This window comes from Clytia hemisphaerica, unplaced genomic scaffold (assembly GCF_902728285.1).
Source record: "Clytia hemisphaerica strain Z4C2 unplaced genomic scaffold, Clytia hemisphaerica genome assembly, whole genome shotgun sequence".
NCBI classification, from domain to species: Eukaryota; Metazoa; Cnidaria; class Hydrozoa; order Leptothecata; family Clytiidae; genus Clytia; species Clytia hemisphaerica.
In genome coordinates, this window is record NW_027103556.1 from 740,390 (window position 1) to 761,980 (window position 21,591).

General features: G+C 35.4%; 2 protein-coding genes across 2 annotated transcripts in view; one reads left to right on the plus strand and one right to left on the minus strand.

Moving 5' to 3' along the window:
• Positions 1-21,591, minus strand: part of LOC136800534 (DNA repair and recombination protein RAD54B-like) — a 54,658-nt gene that overhangs the window by 17,566 nt on the left and 15,501 nt on the right. The window lies entirely within an intron of this gene.
• Positions 614-20,021, plus strand: LOC136800530 (uncharacterized). The gene is made up of 13 exons (XM_067057193.1): positions 614-703; positions 1,850-2,194; positions 2,859-2,955; positions 4,476-4,871; positions 5,542-5,871; positions 6,314-6,454; positions 6,749-6,833; positions 8,265-8,386; positions 9,569-9,724; positions 10,571-10,753; positions 17,188-17,346; positions 18,268-18,548; positions 19,791-20,021. The coding sequence occupies exons 2-13, from the start codon at positions 1,865-1,867 to the stop codon at positions 20,019-20,021; spliced, it is 2,511 nt and encodes an 836-aa protein (XP_066913294.1). The 5' UTR covers positions 614-703; positions 1,850-1,864.

Sequence of the window (21,591 nt, forward strand, 5' to 3'; positions counted from 1 at the left end):
TTTTCGTACAGGATTACATTTAGCGAATGAATATGGATATATCACTTTAGGATAAGAGCTAACCTTGGAGAATTTTTCGGAAGATCGATTCAAAATTTCATTGATTAATAGTATATTTACTGGCAAAAAACGGAATGAAAATAAAACATGGATAAATTGATAATTTCAGACGAATTTGTTTTGAAATATTTTGACGGAAAGAATACCTTTTACAAGTCAATATAAAATTCTAAGTGACAATTTATGTATCGCAGTTTATTCATATATGAAATCTTCTGAATCAGTTGTTTGGCATTTCACAAAAAATAAAAAAATTGAAAAAAATGAAAACTAAAAGATGACACATCAATCGAATTTTGTCGTTTGACACAATATGAAATGACACCATTGCTTAAATAATTTCAAAAAAAAAACCATACTCTTTAATTTTTATCATCAATATTTTATTTTTATAAACCCAGCCGGCACACAACGTCCAAACAACGTCCATTTGACATTCATAACGTCCAAATAACGTTATTTGAACGTTAAAACAACGCTGTGTGCCAGCTGGGAAGCTTTTCTTTTCGAGAAATCACAGCATCTGAAAAAATTAACAGGGTATAAAAATAAAGTAGTTTCTATACACTCAAAGTGAGGAAGTGGAAATGAAACAGCTTTACAAATAAAATGTTTGGTTGCAGGAATTGATTAATTTACAGAGGTAATGAAAACTAAATTATTTTTTGATTATATATTTTTTAATCTATCATAAAACCAATTTTATAAGCACATGAGGGTCGAAAAGTGGCCGAAACCTTAGAACAAATTGAGAACAATCCCATCCCTATACAGTTTAGAAATGGTTGAAAAAAGTCAGTAAGTGAATATAGTAAGCACATTGAGAACATCTTAAGAACATCTAAGCCTGAAATTCACGAAGGAATAAGAAAAGCCGAGACTAGGTCAAAATTTAATGGTTCTTATAAAAAATTGTTTAATATATCATCAGGAATATCCGTCAGCATAATTAGCCAGACGAACAATAAAAACAAACGTCAAGATTAAGATATTGATCATCCCGATCTGGCGTCACCTTATTGTACAATGCAAAAAATCTCGTAGTGACCAACCAAATTGATAAAATATTTGATTTTCCAGATTGTTTATTCAAGAGAAATCCCAATTTTTCTAGATCGGAAATTAAAATTGACACGAATAATTTCTCTTCGCTGAATTTCTTTCCTTAAAATATATGAGATCCCTTCCAGTGGTTTATGTGATGGCGTGATTGGACCTTTTTTTGGCGCGATGACTTGTTCTGTATTTTCGAAAAACGTGATTGATAAAAGGATTTTATTTTTCTGGTTTGATGGCACGATGAGAGAATTAATTATTTTGACGGCGTAATCAGAGACTCCACTGGGGGGAGGGTGTGGCTCTAAAATCTGAATAGACTCGTAAACTAGTCTGCTAATTGATCATTTAAGAGGGCGGGAACATAAGAGGCTGTTGATTAACAGATTTCAGCCCCTTCCACCGACAATTCTTCCTACGCTTGCCTCACTCCTACTCTAGACTGGAGTCGTTCATAATGCGCGTAATACAGAAGTATAGGCTTTATATGATAATACGATTATTGTTACGGGATTTAGTTTGTATTACTAAAATTGTTCCCTCCATTACTTTTTGCTTTATTTCTACTATGTCTGAATTAGTTCGTCTAGCTTGCTAGACTACTCCTACTCCTACTCTTCCCGCATGACATCGTTCCAGCCCGACTGGCGTGCCAGTCTATAATCAAAGAACAAGCTACAGAACAGAATGAAAATTGACATCTAAACTAAAAGATGAAATTTCTTCTTTTCAGTATTACATCATCATCATGTTTATCATTCGATTATTCGTCTTCAATCTTCTTTACAATGAAGTACTCAGTCAAGCTTTAAGTCGATACCTCCGTAAACAACAAGCAACATTCAGCCAAAACGCACTCACTGGACAATGTTTAAAGAAATCACTTTATGAAGCGCTGACGTCAGTCAACAATATTGCGTACGATTCTTTATGTGCACAACACTGTCTAGCGCATGCGCAATGTCTATCAGTGTGTTATGAAATGGGTACCGATATTTGTTATTTGCATGATGTTGATATGAAGACTTTACGCAAAGAAGATTTTGTTTATCGATATGATTGTCTTTATATGGATACTGTAAGATACTGTGCTTTTTTATACAGTGTGTCCAAAAATGTTATATAAAATAAGAGCCTCAAAACTCATCATCTTTAACTGGGCTTAGAATGCTTGAAATAGAATTAAAATTCTCCGTTCAATCAATTCCCAAGATGATTAAATAGGTTTTTGAGGTTGAAATATTAAATCCACAAGTAATAAAATTATGAGGATTAAACTTTATATAAAATTTGTCCGCTTTTATTGGGACACACTGTATTAACAAAATAATTCTTTACCACGGTATGACATCAGAGAAAGCAGTGTGGTGTTGCCATAAAATGAAACAAATTCCCAAATTTTGACACTTTTTTTTAAACCAACCCATATCTTGATTTCCCACCGACTTTTTGTGCTCCGTTCTGTTTTATTAAATCTCCTTGGTTCGGGAAGTATGTTCGAAATCAGGAAGCAAAAATAAGAAGGCAGGTTTCAAAGATTAATGGAAATTGAGATTTTTTGTGGCGATAGGAGATAAGCTAAGGCAACTCAAGAGGAGCTAGGTTTGCGAAATGAGGGTGGGGGGGGGCATACTTTTCGAAAGTATGAAATATGACGGGTTAACAGTTTCTTTCTGAATCTTGATGTGATCCTAGCGGAATTCAGTAGATTCATATCGCTACCATCTTTTTCTGTTTTGTAGGTTTTCCGTGATGTTTGCAACGAAGTGAACTCATGTTATCCATATCGATGTTTCAGTCATGGCTTTTATCGATCTGATTGTATGGCAAATTTATACTGTAAGTATTTTTAAGCAAATATTTTGCAGGTCGTCCAGGGTAGGGGTACTTACTGGGTATGGGCATTTTCGAACGGCAAGGGACTACAGAAACAACAAAAAATCAAAACAGTTTCTGTAAAGATCGGCATGAAAAAGGTTAGAAAATTGTTTCGCAAAGACTCTTCAAGGGCTGTTTTTCAGAAATCCAGACCACACATACCCGAAACTTCCCACCCTAGTACCATCTCTCGGAAAGCTCGTTAAAAGAAGACTCTCTATAATTCTCTAATGAAATTGAACTCCTATCATTCGAATCTTTCTGAGATTTGAACTAAAATAATCACCTCATCTTTATTAAGATCATTAAACAGTTCTTCCATTTTTTTATTTTTTTATTGTTAATCTTCATTTCCGATTTTTAAAAATTTTTTGAAATAATCTTCCACTCCTGAATACCTATCTAATTCGAAAGAAATGCAGATATTTGGAGTTCGAAATTCTGTCAGGTAGAGTACGATTGTCGTCAAATTTTGTCTCAAACGTAACAGATCACACATGATTCGAACTTTAAACTGTCATATACTTTTTTGGCTCAGAGTTTCATACTTCTGCCGATAATAACTGTGACTGGCATGGGTGGAATTTACAATTTCTTTTTTCCAATTTAATTCGTTATTAAAATAAATTTGTTGAGTACCTTAAGTGGATAAATTTTGGCGGGGATTAAATTTGGCGAATTTGGCGAATTTTGGCAAAATTCGCCAAATTAAATCCTCGCCAAAATTACCAAATTCGCCAAATCGCCAAATTAAATCCCCGCCAAATTTAACAAAAAGAGAATTATGTGAAAAATCACAACTTTTTAGTACATTTTTGAGTAATTTTCACCCATTTCGGTGTTTCAAAATTTCCAATTCGCCAAATTAAATCCCCGCCAAGTTTTATGAAATTGATCTATCGCCAAATTAAATCCCCGCCAAAAATCGTATTAAGGCCAATCGCCAAATTAAATCCACGCCAAAATTTATCCACTTAAGGTAGTCAAGAAAAACATCAACTTTTAGAAAGTTTAGTCAGGGAGTCCAAAAGTTACGTTATCGGCCCTTTTTACGCCGGCCCTTATTGACCAGAGGTAAAAGGGCCGGCGTAATAAGGGCCAAAATTTTGCAATTTTTACCTAAAAGCGGCGTTAACTTTTGACCATTTTTTCTCAATTTAAAGGATTTTAGGCATGATTAAAGGATGAAAACTATCCATTTTTTACTATATATCCAAAACTTTACGAAAATCAATGATTTTCAATGGAATTTTCAACAGTTTAATATTGAAAGATGACATTTCAATGTAAATTTTAGTTTATACTTACTGTTTTGAAGCCTGAATAGCGATTTTTACAAGTTTTGGTGTTATTTATAGCCCTAATTGGCGTAAGTCCAAAATTAGGCGGTGGCGGAATAAGGGCCGGCGTAAAAGGGGCCAGCGTAAAAACGGCCGATAAGGTATAGAAAATTAAACAAAACAATCATTTTTCAAATCTAGTTTCAAATGAAGTCCTATCAGGAAATGCTGGTGGCGTCAAATTCATTAAATTGTACGGTCACGGCCGTTTTGCAATCGTTTCCCAAGCAGCAACTTCCCTATTAATAGTCATCAAAATCGGTGACACCAATTTCGTTGGCGATACAATGTTTTACGATGGTTGGATGTCAGATATAGTGCAAATCGAACGTAACTTCGCCCTTTCGCATTCATTTATCTTTTTAACTGGGGATGGCAAAATAAGACGAACTCCTCGTATCGGGACAATCGACAACTTTGAACAATACGTTAGTCAGTCCATCAGGTGTTCATATATAGCATTGCTACCGATCATTCACGAATATTTATGCATCGGAATATCTGACAACAAATTGTACAAAATAAATGCAAATACAGGTGATAAAGCTTTTTTAAATTTCATTTTAACTTTTGTATTGATATGTTCAGAATAAATGAACGGGGTTAGGGGTGGGGTGGCACTGACAAAGTTATCTTGTCAAGTAAAACCTAATTTTAAAGGTTCTTGAACTATATTTTGTCAAAGTGAAAACACTCACACCCCAAAGATAACCTCTGGAAATTCAACCAACTTTCTGATGAAAGTAGCAAATTCTTAGTGCCTTTTCTTTAAAAGCTTTGTTCTTTAAAAAGGTCATTATTTAACGTATTTTAGGCGTACAAAATTTGGCGATATTTACTTTCGCGGATTTGAGGAAAAAATTTTTTTCATTGTTAATTTTGCTAAACACTAACAAATGTTCTTTGAATCTGATAAAAACGGTTGCTCTTTGACCTTCAAAGGTATGCTAAAAAAAGTTTCCATTTTTAAGAACTTTTAGCGAGCATGAACTTTCACGATTCGCAAAAAACGCGAATTTGTCTGCTCACTAAAGTTTGTACGCCTAAAGGATCTCCTACCATTTGCTTATATCATTTCTAAACAAAAGAAAGAAGAACTTTCTCACCTTCCAGCACCGCACGAGTGTAAATTTGAAAATTTTTCATTAATAAGATATGCATTTGTTTTTGTAATACTACTACTAATAAAAAATTAACGTTTTTTAAGGAGCCTCTGAAGCGATGAACGTTGGTCAAGTGACATGCGTTCAAAACCACAAGGGAAAGATATACGCACTCCAACAAGGAAAACGTGCTATCTTTGTCAGAGAAGGTGATAAATGGTCGACATACGCTCAGCCTGTATCACAAAAAACGATCAAATCGTTCAAGATGATTTTCAATGGAGAAATTTACGCACAATTTGACGCTGACAAGCATGTTTACCAATGGACTGGGAATGAGGATAAATGGACTGACGTCAGTATACAGGATTGCGAATCATATGAGGTGGAGAGAGAATTCATTTGTGTGCTTTCAAATGGCTCCTTTGTGTATCGTAAGTTTACTAATAAAATCCTATTTTCATAAGAACAATTTGATAAGAACAAAAAGCTGATATTCTGTCAAATCCTAAGAATCAGAAATTACGAATAATCCTTCAATATATCCTTAATACACTCTTTTATATGAGAACAGATTTTTTAAGAACATGACACTTAAAATTATGTCAAAAACCTGAAATTAATAATTGAGAATAATAACTTTCTCTATATGAAAATATTTTACAGAGAATGTCATTTCTGCTATAAATCTAGAAAATAAAGAATAGACGAAATACTAACAAAGCCGCTACTATTCCGAATGATTGGTTGTCACATTGACGGATTTTATGTCAGTTACAACCGAACAGCTGTTAGGTTTATGATGTAAAGTCAGAAGACATTGCAGTGGAACATATCATAGATTAATCTAATTATCATTATATATTTTTATTACAGACCATAATTTCGTTCCGCAGCCTAGTCTCCACTTCCCGTTCAAGCATCAAAATGGGACGCGTATCCCGTACGGTAGAGGTACGGACGACAACGGAAAACAATACGTTGATCTAACGGCAAGCGTGAACCATGCAGAAATAGGTACTTATGAGTAATTGCTGTAATTACATGGTATTAGATTTTCTTTCAGTTCAAATAAAAACTGTTTCATTAAAAGAATGCTTTAGAACACTCTTGTCTCGCAGCCCCGTCTCACAGCCCCGTTTTGAGTGCAATTTTCAATTTTCAATTTTCCAGTGTAGCTGAAATTGTAAGGTATTTTTCCCACCGGGCACGAGATTTTGGCCCAACTTTCCAGTGGGTTGAGGGTCGAATCGGGTCTTTGGCACAGGGGTGTGCAGTACCATGACAACCGGTTTATGTTTTGTGTTCTAGGTATCGATCAGTTCGGTAAAGGTTATGTATTGGCTTCAAGTTATGAACGTGTAGTGCTCGGAAAATTTAATGACAATCATTTTAGGTGATTACCTAAAGGCCGGTCTCCACTTGCGCGCGCTTCGATCGCATTTTTTCGAGCAAAGCGTCCACACTTTTGGTCAAAAGAAAAATGAAGCAGCTCCATTGGCGCGATCAGACGGAACGGTTGAAATAAGTTGAAATGTGTTCAACTTTTTTTTCGAGCGCGCGCTACAATAATATGACGTAATCTTTTTTCCAAGCAAATAAAGGATTGAAGCCAAAAGGTGCATTCGGAGCGCGCGCAAGTAGAAACCAGCCTTTAACAGGTCTTCCATTTTTCGAGTTTTCCTGAACTTAATACATAAAACCTATAACGGATATAGAAGAATATGGACGTTTGACGTCCCGAGTTAAAGATTAAAACAATTTTAAGTATAAAAAGCCACAAAAAAAACAATCCTTTGTAAGTAAGCAAATTTTACTTTAACCTACATATTTCAAATCTTGAAAAGAGCGTTGCAGGAACTTTATTGAGGCAATGCAATATGATTTTTTAAATTTAGTACAGCAGTTGTCAATCAAGTTCAAGCTTTATAAGTTAAAACTCACTACTCTCGGGTACCTAATAGCCGGGGGGGGGGGGGGCGCTAATTAAATTTTCAAAAATTTTCCACCCAGGACATTCTTATTCCAAGCCCCACCCCCCGCTTATTAAGTTTTGAGATTCTTTCCAAACCCCCCCCTCCCGCTTATTCCAACCCCCCGGCTATTAGGTACCCGAGAGTAAAGACGTTTAGGTTAGACTCTTCTCTTAAATCTTTATATAAATTCTATCCAATAAAGTTACATTGAGGTTAGCCAAGAAAATATTTGTTTTCAGGAGTCGTCAAAAAGTCCATAATCTTTATTGATTAAGCCGGTGGATTCTAAGTTAAATGGCAATTCTAGAAAATTCGAGTGAGTTCTTATTGTTGAATACACTTTCTTTTTTTTATAAGAACAATGAGGCTCAAAATAGATAAAAAATAAGAACAATTTAAGAACAATGCTCAGCCTGGAATTACTCAAATTCAAGCAATTTAGAGGTCAAAGTGGTAAAAATTGGGTATGAAGCCTAGAATACCTCAATTTCACCCTATAAATTAGAAGGGGATAAGAACAATTTGAGACTCGAAGTACCAACAAAATAAGAACAACCGAGCCTCATCAAAAAATTACTGGTTCTTATAAAAAAAACATGTAAAGGTCGAAGATTTTACGTTGATTTTCAATTGTTTTTTCTTCCATTTCTTAAATATTTCTGGGAGACTTAAGGTGATAATAGTTGTTGATAAGTGCTATAAAACATTAAAATTTTAAAAAGCTTCTATTTTTGACGTAAAAAAGTGACGTCAAACCCCCGGATTTCAACACATGACACAAAACACAACGTCAATTCTGCGCCATGCACCCTCTCTTGAAAAATCTCAGCTTTAATGCATTACTTTTATAGCCAACCAATCGGCCGAGCTTTAACAATCACGTGTTGGGTCCGTTTGGTGCTTTTGGATGCATACAATGGGGGAAGTTTTTCACCATTTTGGACAGTTAAGAATATCAATGGAAAAGAACAAGGTCAGGACTAATGTGTTTTTTCTTAATCTATTATTTGATTAGTTCCTTTCCATGTAGCTCTTACATGAGAGTAGAGAATCCAGATAAAATGCGCCAGGTTGTGGACTCGAACCTCACACCAAAGATCCGAAAATGGTACTTGGTACGTGTCTGTTTAGATGCTTAGCAAGTAAAAAGATGAATCAAGACTAATGGAGAAATCCAGGGAAAGCAAGGAGTGGCATCATAGATTTATAAAGCCCGAAGCGCTAAATGTCGTGCTTTAAACCATCGCAGGCAAAAAGTGAATATCGGAAAAAATATTGTTGCTATTGTTTTCGAAAACCCGCGAAGCTTCTGATTGGTCGAGCGCTGAAATTCTATTGTAATGTCATGTGACCTAGATAGGATTTCCTACCTAACCACGGCACACTTTTCAGCAAAAGTACGCCATATAAGTGGCACCCTTCGGGTTGACAGTTAAAGAAAAAGGAGTCTTCGGGTCACCCTCGATTGCGGTTAGAGGTTAAACTATATAAGAACATTAAGATATTAAGAACAAGATAAGAACATTCTAAGGCTTTGAGGACCCTAAAACACCTATTTTCTTAGGAAAATGGACAAAAATACTCACAAACTGGTGCGAATAAGAACATTTTTAGGGTTTAAACTCAAAAAGTTAAAGAACATCCAAAAAAGCTTCAAAGATTTTGAATGTTCTTATAAAAAAGGTGTACTTACTTAATAATACTTTCAAATCAAGAAATATTTATATTTCAACATAAAGAGACTAGACTAGAGTTGAAACCATTGAATAGGAAATGAAACCACTCATTCCTCATCTGAAAACATGACCCTCGTTAGATTGAAAGTAAAACCCATTTTAACGTCAATTCGCGTCTGTTAGGCCATGGATTTAGAACTTCATGGGCACCTAACTAACTGTCTATTATTTAGTCTTCGTTTGGTATAAACATACAACAAAACGGTTGGCTTTACATGATGTCGTTCTCCCTGGTGCACAATGGCTTTGGTTTCCAAAACAGTCATAGAGTAGCTCACAATGAAACATAGAAAAAAACCGTAACATCTAGTATAGAATCTGGGCGATGGTCAAAAAATTTAGACTGTTCGCTATGTAGTTCTGTGCGACGTACTTTTTCATCAAATTTATTATCCTCGTTATTTTCTGTTATTTCTTAGGCATACACCTGTACATTACGGAGAAACAAGGCTATAACAACGTTCTCGAGTTAGGTATAGTTGTTATAAAACAAGGAAACGTTATTGTCCGCTACCAAGAAACTGAAAAAAAGACTTGGAGATACTGGACACATGTGGCAGCCGTCATTGACGATGGTAAGTCATTTTGTAATCCCAACTGGCACTCAACGTTGTTTTAACATTCAAATAACGTTATTTGGACGTTATGAACGTCATATGGGCGTTGCTTTGACGTTGTGTGCCGTCTGGGATGGTACATGTACTACAACTTCGTTCCCCTCTGTATTATCGGCTTTCTTATGCTTACTGATAGCACCAGTTAATATTCTCTGTTGTCCATCAGTAACGTAAGTAAAGCCTGGGATACATCGGCGACAAAGTTGATTTTACTCTGAATTACCCTTATTTTTAACTTTTTATTTTACTAAAACCTCGTTCCTGTGTATTAATGATATGCACCATGGCAATGTCTTCCGCGGACCCAACAGCTGATTGGTTGAAAGTGACGTAAAATCAGCCATTAAGTCATTTACACCCAATTAGCTATTGGGTCCGTGATGTATTGTCAGATCACAGCAATGATACATATCATGAATTATTGGATTTTTATGCTTACTGACAGCGCCAGATAATATTCTCTGTTGTCCATCAGTAACGTAAGTAAAGCCTGGGACACATCGGCGACAAGGTTGGCATGTCCCAACAAACCTTTTAATATACTATTGATTTTTAAATTTTCAAATTGTCTTAAAATTATCCTTCTTACAAGGAATTTCTTTAAATTTTTTGTGGTGCCCGCAAAGAAGACATTGCAGTGTTTTCATGTTTTGTTTAGCGAATTAACTTCTGCCATTATGCAGAGCCGAGCCTTTACGCAAATCGAACTCCAATTCCAAAATGGTAGAAGTTCCATAACTTAACAAAATATAAATAACCTCTAAAGTGACAATTATATCATATGAAATTTTTTGTATATTCCAGCGCAAAACGTACTTCAACTTTTCATCAACGGGACTTCTTACGGTGCAAGGAGAAGCTTCCCATACTCACATAACTTCATCATGAATGCAGCTATATATAACGGAAAAGGAGGATACTTCAGTGATCTGGCCATTTGGGATTTACCGTTGAACGATCATCAAATAAAACAACTCGTGAAGTCAGGTAAACTAGTTTTTGTATTTATGAAAGCGTCAAAAGTTATTGGATGTTCGTAATTCTTTTAGGCTTAATGACATTCTCTCACTTTAAGAGTATTTTGGTGTGATTTCATGTAAAGAAAGTGTACGTTCTAAAGTCTACAAAGTCTTAAAATGGTTTTCAGCCTTGAAACCTACGAGTCGTATTATTATACTCATCTTAATTCTCATTTTACTAACCTGAAATCAGATTGCGATCGTTGTCTGCCCACCACGCTGAAGCTCTGAAGTCTGAAGGGATGGGTGAAAACGTGAAAACGTAACAATCTGACGAATATGCTATCTCAAAATCATAAGGATCGCGCTCTTTTAAAAGGACTGGAAATGACAACAAAGTTGCGCAATTGTGTTTGAAAATAGGGCGCCATATAAGGAAAATTTAGTTTTTGACTATCTGGCGCACAACAAGATTCTTATTGTAGAATTTTCCGCGGGAGGACTATTTTCCTCAGATGGTTAATTTTCAAGCGCCTTCTGAGGTTTACCGTGCACGTAAGAAAATTATGACCAGCTGTTATCAGGTTACATCTTACATACTTTTCTCAGACTCAGTCACAAGCGATGATACGAAGCTCAACACTAGTATTTTGAACATTCTACAATCCCCAGCGTAATATTTCTCACAAAAGAGGAATTTCCTCAAAAAATTTAAAACGCAAGTTATTTTTAAGTGCCTTGAAGTACTGTTGGAAAGAAGAGTTTTGACATGAGACTTAAGACTTCTTAGGACCTTAGGATCTCAGGAACTAAAAGTTCAAAAGTGTTCCATTAGGTCTAGAATATAGCCTGGAATCCACTTAACCCCTCCCATATCGAAAAATCTAACGAAATAAAGTATTGAAATCCCAATTTCACGCCCGAGCTTTGAATTTTGGAAAAGATATATTTCGGTACCGATTGTAGATCAACAGAACTCCTTGCTCGCACTGATGATTCCTACGAAGGAAAAAACATGTTTCTGTGGATGGATATTTTTCTAATACAGCTGAGTCCCCAAAACTCGAGTATGCACGGGAAACACAAGTTTAGGAAATTGATGGAGTGAGGTTTTGTTAACAAAGGGACCATAAAAAACTTGTCCGAGTTAAAGGTTTTATTTTACATAAAGTGTTTCCGTTTCATATCAGTCACATATTTCATATCAGAACATTCATACATATATTTCGCAAATACAAGCAAAAAATGTTTTTCTTTTCCTCTCAGCGGCGGATCTGAGGGAGTTCAAATGGTTCAGCTGAACCACCCTAACCCTTTTAGTACATAAAAAAACAAAGACCCTTTCTTCAAGTGAAATCTAGTTTTCTGATCGGAACTGATTTTTCTTTTTGGTCATATCTCGATATTATTTTACCAGGGGTTGTATGCATGTGGCGTGCGTTTCCGTGGTGTGCGCGACAAACTTAGCTTTTTCCGCGCTAAAAAATCTTTAGGTTATGTGTGTACGGTGTAGCTAGCTTTCCCGCCCTGTAAAAAATCTTTGTTATGACTTTTTTTTTTTTTGCGGGATTAATATCTAGCTGTGTTCTGTGCTAGGAAAATCTTTGATTTTGAACCTGGTTCAGAAAATGCATCCAGTGAAATGGCAAATTTGAGGTGGTTCAAGGAAATTTCTCGAAAATACGAGACCGACCGTTTTGAGCGTAAAAGATTCTCCTACAAAAATAACTTTCAGTCGCATGTCGTCGCCGGCAAAATATTGAAATCTGCAAGCGTTCAATGCAGTGTTTTAAAGAAAGGAATTGAAGTCCTGAAAAGTGGTAATAATCAGGCAATTACATAGTGTGCAGAGGGGTCTGAACCCCCCCATTAATATTTCATCCCCCCCTATAAAGGTATCCCCCCTATTTTTAAATTTTTTTGATCCCGCACCATTTACAGGGGTCTGAGCCCCCAGCATATAATTTGTACTCCCAGTATTGGGGAAGAATTTTGATGAATGAAATATATTTTTCAGTGTGAATTCGTACCAATAGTCAATGAACTTGAAAACACTAACAAATAAACAGTAAACTAATAATGTTTTAACCAAAAAGTTACTATCCCCCCATTTTTATTTGATCCCCCCCTATAAGCTCAAACCCCCCATTTTAACTGGAAAATTGCCCATCCCCCCCTATAAAGCCTTCCTTGAAAACTCGGATCCCCCCCTTAAAAAAGGGGGGGGTTCATACTATGAATTACTTATCTTTTTGAGGACATTTTTGGTTCAATTTAATCAGTAAATTTGAGAATCACACAACAATATCAATCAATGTATGATGATTTTGACAAAGACTCTGTGTGATGGAATTTTCATCTGCTTTTGTTTGATGTGGTGAAGAGTGACAAAAGAAAAAGACTTTCATTCTGAGGAAACATTTTTGTTTTGGTTTATCTTTAGAAGAAAAGCATTCATACCAACAAAAACAAAACTTAAATCAATTTTGCTTGATAAATGAAGTTTGGAATTTATTTATGGGAAAGGCAAGGACTTATTTGTGAATATTTGGTGGATGTTTATCGTGTCTTGAATATAATCACGAATTTACGTTTGGCTCTTCTCCCATCATCGGGCATCGGGAATATCACGGGGAAAAATCTACCTAGCTATATATGGATCACGAGATTTGCGATTGGCTACGTTTCGGGAGATTCTTCACCCATCATTGGACATTGATGAATTTCAAATTGCTACGTTTCGAGAGATTCTTCTCCCATCATTGGACATTGATGAATTTCACATGGAAAAAAAAGCTAGCTAGCTTTATTTTTGAAAACTATTATAGAAAAACAAAACAAAATTTGTTTTATTATAGAAAAACAAAACAAAATTTCTTTTATAACAGGGACTGGAAGAAAGGTTAGGGAACAACATTTTAGCAATTTGATTGAATTTGGTTGAAGAATGAAATTTCTGGAAAGGTGAACCTTCATGCATGCTTCAAGATAATGTGATGCGAGGAAATATTTTTGGTTTCGTCATGTCATAAGAAGAGAGAGTTCATACCACTTTATACTTGCAAAACAAAACTGAGAGTACTGCCCCTGCATCTTCCACCCCCTACAAGTAAGCATAAAAGAGTACGATTGAATGCAGAATTTATGAAATGATATATAACAACAATCTCTACCAAAAGAATTATAAACAACACTCCATACAATTGTGAAAGTTGAAAAAGTGCTTTCCTACAGATTGTTGATGATTACTGTTCAAACTTTTTACTTTGAATGTAAAAAGTACTTTTTTATGAGATTATTCATCTAATTTGAGAGCTAGAATTTCTTGAGTCTATTTGCACATAAAACACATTATATCAACGTACTCATGGTGTACTCCACTTTTTGGCAATCTTTTATTTTTCCATCTTAAGAATATTGTATTCCCTTGTATGTATTATATAAATAATCTCCTTTATTTTTTAACTTGATCACTGTTTTCAAAATATTATCCATTTCTGGTTTTATAATGTAAACATACTCAACATGAAAAGTTTTTGCTTGATTGTCAGCCAATTAATTCGCTACAAAGAAATTCCATAAAAAAATGGTTATAAGAATAACCTATCGAACTTTTTTACTATGTTTTAAATATTCACGAAATGAAACTAAAGTGTGTAAAGTATTTTAATATTATAAATTGTCTTATTTTTTCTTCAAACTTTTCTTCAAAATCATTTACTTGCTCTTTTATCTATGGCTTTCTCAAAAACATTTTCTGCAAGAACCATGAATATATAAAAGAATATACACCAAACAAGCAGTTCTGAGCATGCTCTGGGTGTCTGTTTTATCAAAATAAAAGGTTAAACCAAAGAAATATAAGAAATATAATACTAACTATATTTGCGTTTTATGAACGTTTTGTGTGATAAGATTGAAAAGAAGAAATAGATGTGCGCAATTGCAGTTAGGGAATTTCCCAATGTATATATGAATATCACCACAAACGATTATTACACGTTCAGCATCTGGCTGTTCAAGCCGGGTCTAAAATATGTTGGCCTACCGCCCTCCTTTCAACGCATGGGACCATTCAAAAAGTACGTACGCTCGAGAGGGGGGGGGTACTCCCAAAACCTACGAGGGGAGGAAGGTCCTTGAGGAGAAGTACTCTCGTAATTTTTCCTAAACTGTCTTTTTTGAGAGAAAAACGCAATATTTTCACATCAAAAAATGGTTTTTGCGATTGTTATTTTTCATTTCTCCTTTGGTATTTTTGTTCATCTTATAGATTCTTTTAATTTCTTGAGACTTTGTTATAAGACGATTGGATACTTACATATTCTACTGTTACGAGAGTTACAAGTTTCGACTTTGGTTAGGGGGTGTACTAAAAAGCGTACGTACGCTGAAGGGGGGGGGGTACACATAAAGCGTACAAGGGGGGAGGGGGAGTCAAAAATTTGCCATTTTCGAGCGTACTTTACGAACGTACTTTTTGAATGGTCCCCCGCTGAGGCCTATGTTTGGAGTTCATAGGTAATGGGAACTGCGGACGTGCAGGCGCTCATTAACGTCCCCCGTGTTGAATGGAAAAAAGGTGACACCGCCCAAACAGGGCGGGTGCAAAATTTACGCCCAAAACGTTTGTTCCGAAAATTTTTTTTTGAAAAGAGATTTTTGAGCCCCCTCAGAAAAATCCCAGATCCGCCTCTGCCTCTCTCCGACCAATCTTGCTCCACATCCGTGTCAATTGAATTTGAAAAAGCCTGTGAGTTAGAAGTGACGAATAAACAAACGATATCACCCTTATTTAAAAATAAAACCTTCATATTCGATTTATAAAGGTACGAGTTAAAAAGACTCCATTATAAATGGGAAAAGCTGCAAGTTTATACAATCAGATGAATGTAAAGAGATGGAAAAACAGCTTTTCTGATTACTCAAAGTTCAACGATCACTTCTATTGAAAATTCTACTGTAAAGGTCATTAAATAAAAGTCCAAAAAAGACAGCTCGCCATACAAATCGGACGGTTTCTACATGATTTGACGATAAAAATGAAAATTTGTTTTTCCTTTTTTGCCGATTACTAGTTCAATTTTTAAGAATAAGGAGCAATATTTTTACCAATGTATAGCAAAAAAAAATTCTTAACGCAATGATATTAAATTGGTTCTTGTAAAACTGTCAGAAGTCGAGTAAAATCAAGATGAAGCTATAATTTTCCTGAGCTCTAGCTTTCCATATTATGGTGCGGTCATGATGCGGTTATATCAGTAGAATCGCTACGAAATTCTGAGCAAGAAGATATAGGTACCTTTTCGTATAGGAGAGGTGTACCCAAAATATAAGCCCTAAAAGTTTGCGCATAATCAGGCTTGAAACAAAAGAATTTTGTCACAACACGCTAATTATGCAGATTTTTTATAGCGACAACAAAAGGGCAAGAGACCTGGTATATGACGAGCCGTTTTTCTATTGTTTTCAAGAAGCTGTTTTTCCATCTCTTTACATTCCTCTGATACAATCGAGTCTTGATAATTTGAACACGGACGGGGAGCAAAATTTTTTTCGAATTATGGAAATTGCGAGTTATGGGGTGAGGTAATAAGGCATTGTTGAGTGAAGGAAGGAGAAAATTTGTTCAAGTTATAGAGGTTTAATTTGAAGAAAATCCAGTCTGTTCCTCTAAAGAATCCTGCATTATAACACGCATGTGTAATTTGTCGTTAATTATATGTAGTTAATCTTTGTAATAAACAAAGAGGAATGAATTCGTAATGGTGGACAAAACTAACCGTGTCGGAGTTTTGGTCTTTTTGACTACCTTATCGGCCAAAACTTAGTCGGCCCTAAGTGACTAAATTTTAGCTTGGTGATTAAAATTAGGGCCGGCAAAAAATTAGGGCCGACTAAAATTTGGGCCGACTAAAAATTTGGGTCAAATTAAAAGTTTATAATTAAGCTTTCCTTATTTTCCAGTATTTTAAGCTTTCTCGCCCAAATTTTTAGTCGGTCTTAATTATTAGTTGGCCCTTAGTGACTAAATTTTGACGAGGTGACTAATATTAGGGCCGACTAAAATTAAGGCCGACTAAGTTTTTGCCAATAAGGTATGTTTAGTAAATGTAGGATTGGGCTATTTCCGAAAAAAAATTGTACCCCCTATATTGAGGAGGTCTTTTTTTAAAAACGTGATTTTAAATTTTTCAGGAGACCCTTGGATTTTTTTCTCCCATTGTTTTGGACCACCCTGGATTTTCGACCTCGTTATACTGACCACCCTGGATTTTCAACCCGATTTTACTGACCATCCTGGAATTTTTCATTCAAAAAAACAGACCACCCTGGATTTTTTATTTTCCAGATTACCCTCGACGTCACACCTCCTCAACATAGGGGGTGCACACTTTTTTCTGGAATAGCCCATTCTTTAGATTAAGCCACTATATAAATCACGTGTTTTTTTCCTTTCAGACATGGAGAATGATGAATGGCGAAGAGACCTGAATTTCGTGACAGCCCGATCATGTGAAGAATTACAACGACAACAACCGTACACCATCAGTGGATATTATTGGGTGTTTTACGATAACAAGTACAAACCAGTCTGGTGTGACATGAAAACTGATGGAGGTTAGTTATCAACCAATCACATGTCTGCAATTTGAGCACGTGATCTGAAACTAGCCAATCAGAGAAGAGAAACAAGAACAATCAACTAAATAAACCTTTGTATGGCTAGTTTCCATGATACGAGCAGGAGAATATCCCCAATTTAATAATAGATAAGTTTTGTTTGGAAACAATCTTCTTACCAAAGTGACGTTAAATCTTATCCAGTGATCAATCAAGTTGCATTAACTATTTCATGAGTGGGAGGGAATTCAGAAGGTAACCGATTCCGTCAATTTCTATCGCAATTTTTGTCAGACCGCGTAGGCTGCTGATATCCACTAACAGCTTCGTCCTCCTTATACTTCTACCGGAGGTTTTGTAGCGGTCTGCGATACCGACCACAGACCACGTGAATAAGAGCATTTAATCATTATATAGAAAAAAACCCAGTCTGGAAGACTTTTGTTTTTTTTCTATTGAGCTTTCGTTCGTAATTGGATTTGTATTGTATACTATTTGATCATGTGACTGGAAAATAAACCAATCCAAGGAGTCAAGAATGACATAACGTGATCAAAAAGTACGCAAATCGCAACTTACCAATATACCTTTTCGACCGTAGTCGCGCGGTCAGGTGCGTGCCACTTAATTATTTAATTATCCCCAAACTCGATCCAATCCTTTTTTGATACATTTTTCTATTGTCTATCTATAGGTGCTAAAAAAAAAGGACTGTGACGGTTTTAGTGGGATAAAGCGGACAAAAAAACGCCCACGCGGCAATAGGCGGCTACGGTCGAAAAGGTGTATTATTTACAGCAAAGGAAGATTTTATAATAAAGCTAAAATAATACATTACCAGATGGGGTTTGTTATAATGGTTATGGTAAGACATTGAATCGTAACGCCTCAGTCTAAAAAATTCAAATTCTTTCCAAGGTGGCTGGACACGGATATCATATTTGACAGAAGATAAGAAATCAACTGAGGCGCCTGTACATAACTTGGATGAATCAAACATTCTCACAGAGCATTGGGTAACAGGAGTTTTACTCAAGCATTTATACAATATATACCCTTTCAAGCAAATTCGTTTCGCTTGTTATCAACCTGGAGGTCTACGCATGGATTTTGCAACGCCTTTAGAGCAATGGGAAGAAGTGATCGACTATTTTGTCAAAGAAGACAGTAATGTCAGGATAAACGTTTGCGACCTTGAGGTATGTATATTCCCAGCTGGCACACAACGTTGTTTCAACGTTTATTTAACGTTCACAACGTCCATATAACGTTAGATGAACGTTAAAACAACGTTATGTGCCAGCTGGGTTATCATAGTCATTATAAAAACACTGGTCTGGAAGGCTTTTGTCTCTTTTTATTGTTGATGGAGCTTACGTACCAAAAACGATTTATTTTGCAAACTCTTTAATCATGTGATTGGAAAAATTTCTATTATAGACCAATCCCAAGAAGAGATTTTGGTAACGTGATCAAAAAGTATGCAAATCGCAACTTGCCTTTTGTTTGTTACAAAAGACCATTGAACAAAAAGCTAAAACAATACATTGACAGACCGGGGTCTTTTATAATGACTATGATATTATCTTCATCTTTACAGCTAGTATAAAAAGCAGTTATCGGAATAATTTTCGCTTTGGACATTTTTCGCGAATTGAAAATCTAAAACTTTCGCATGAATTTTAGTTCGCGAGTCAGTTTCTACTTCACCTAGTTTCTTTTATTTCCTAGGACTAAATTTCGCGAAAAGAGGCAAAATTCGCAAAATGGCGAAAATTAATCCACGCGAAATTGGGGCGTTTATTAAATGTTTTGGTTTTAGGAGATTTAGAAAACAGGCATGCCATTGTCGAATAGAACAATCGACCGACGTATCGTGCGCTCTTTTGATCTGATGATTCGTCTTAATAACTTCGATTTTTTTGCAAGCTCAGTATTTTCTTTCAATTTACTGACTTCAATGAAAATGATGAACTGTTAACTCGGCTTTAACCTTTTAGACCACGAGAGACGCGTGTATATGCGTCCAAAACAAGTCAAAATACTGAGTCTCAGACTTGAGGCCATAGCTCCTAACCACTTGATTTAAGAACGAGTATAAAAGAGTATAAAAATAGCTTTCCAATGGTACCAAAACCATCTTCTAAATCAAAAGCTACAATCTTTTATGGCACTTTAAAGTTTTGAGTTTTAAAAGAAAAATTAGAAAATTTCAACTTTTTCAAAAAAAAACAGCGTTCACAAGGGGTTAAGAAAGGAAAAAAACTCAATAACCCAAATTTATCTGGTCGCTGGTCGTGGTCGCCGGTCGTGGTCGTATTTTCTGGTCGACGTTTAGAAACTCCCTGATTTGTGGTTTAATTCATCGGAGAACAAAAGTATCTATGGCAACTGACACAAGAAACATAATTCATGATATCTTCTATTTTATCAATTTTCAGATTATGGAGACCGACAAATCCTATCTATCATATGATGATTTTGATTGCAGTAAATTTACAGACCAATACGTGGGAAAGGAGGTTGTTGCCAAAGATCGAATTTTCCAACCCTTGTTCAGTTATGGAGCTTCGGATGCCGGTCAATTTGATCCAAATACTGGTCTTTGTCAAACTGGTGGCGTCAATTATGCTGTCAAAACTGACCGGGTGTTTACATGGTACATTCGGTGATTCATTGGTCATTTGATGTGATGTTTTAATTTCCATAAAAAAAAAAATTCTCCATATGGAGAATGTACAGAAATTTTATCAAAAATACGTGTATATCTTTCTACGAGCGAGCTGAGGAATTGAGGAACTTTTATTCAATCTCTAGGGAGTGAATAAATCACTAAATACTTTTACAAGATGTTTGTTTCTGCTCTGGAAAAGCAACATTTGGAATGAATTATATGTCGTTACAAGAAAAGCTTTTGGTATGAAACAGCCATTGAAGTTGTATTATATAAAATACAGATTATAAAAAAAATGTTGCACCCGCACTCACTGTAATATTTTTTATCATTGGACTCTTCGTTTATGGGGGTGGAGGATATATTATTATTTTTTCAATAATCTACCCCTGGACACGCGTTTTACCCCTGGACAAGCATCAAATCTACCCCCTGGACACTAAAATTTACCTCTAGACATTGCAAATTCACCCCATGGACATGGCAGTTTTTCAGAATTTTTTTGACACCCCTGGACAATATTATCTTCCACCCCCTATGAATGTTTTGTTTTCTGGAAGAGCCCATTAAACGTCAAATTTGACATATTTATATGTACACGTTTTTTATAAGGAACACGTTTGTAGGGTTGAGAGTTCATCAGGCTGAGATTAAGAAATCAAATTAAGGAACAGAGAGTTAAACTTGAATTTTCACACATTTACAAGAACCTAAACCAAAAGGTGATAAAACATTGCTGAAACGACATTCGATATTTCAAAATGAGAAAATATAAGAAGTTGTATGCCTAGCTAATCCAAACTTAGCACCTAAGTAAATAAGGAACTCAATAAGGAACTTTGAGGCTTAAACTCTCTGGGGAAGTAAGGAACTCCAGGCCCGTTCATTATAGAAAAAATGTGTAAACAAGAAACATAAGCATTATAAGCATTGCACTTATAAAAGCATATTAGGCTCAGATATGGCAAAATTTTAAGCATATTTTAAACATTACTTTGAGCCTACATTTTCCGATTTTGCCTGTTTCTGGCTGGGATTTTAATGATTTTCGAAATTTCCCAAAGATTTTGCTTAGGATATAAAGCACAAAGCATCCTTCAAGCATTTTCGAGCATTATCAATATCTTATGATCTAAGCATCTCCGAGCTAGTTTTTGGATTTTTGCATGATATTTTTTATATGCTTATAAAAAACATGTAAATGTACAGACAAGTAAGTTTTTCAGAGATGTCACTTATTTTAACAATAAATTTTAATTTTATTTCACATTTTAAAGTATGTTTTGGTGTAATGATAATAATAATGTATGTTGTTAAAGGTTTTGTTTTTACATAAGTGTTCCCGTTTCATATCAGACACATATTTCATATCAGGACGGTGTCTGCCTATTGTTATATCCTCCATGGTTATATTATGCTAATATATGCAAAAAATGTTTTTCTTTTCCTCTTTCTGACCAATCTTGCTCCACATCCGTGTCAATCCAATGTGAAAAAGCTTATAAATTGAAATTGATGAGTAAGCAAACGAAATCACTCTTATTTAAAAAACAAAACCTTTAATAGAT

Coding starts and splice junctions, on each gene's coding strand:
- LOC136800530 (XM_067057193.1), top strand. CDS start 1,865: ATGTTTATCATTCGATTATTCGTCTTCAATCTTCTTTACAATGAAGTA. Junction 5,872..6,313: donor AAATGGCTCCTTTGTGTATC/GTAAGTTTACTA, acceptor TTTTTATTACAG/ACCATAATTTCGTTCCGCAG. Junction 18,549..19,790: donor TAAACGTTTGCGACCTTGAG/GTATGTATATTC, acceptor ATCAATTTTCAG/ATTATGGAGACCGACAAATC.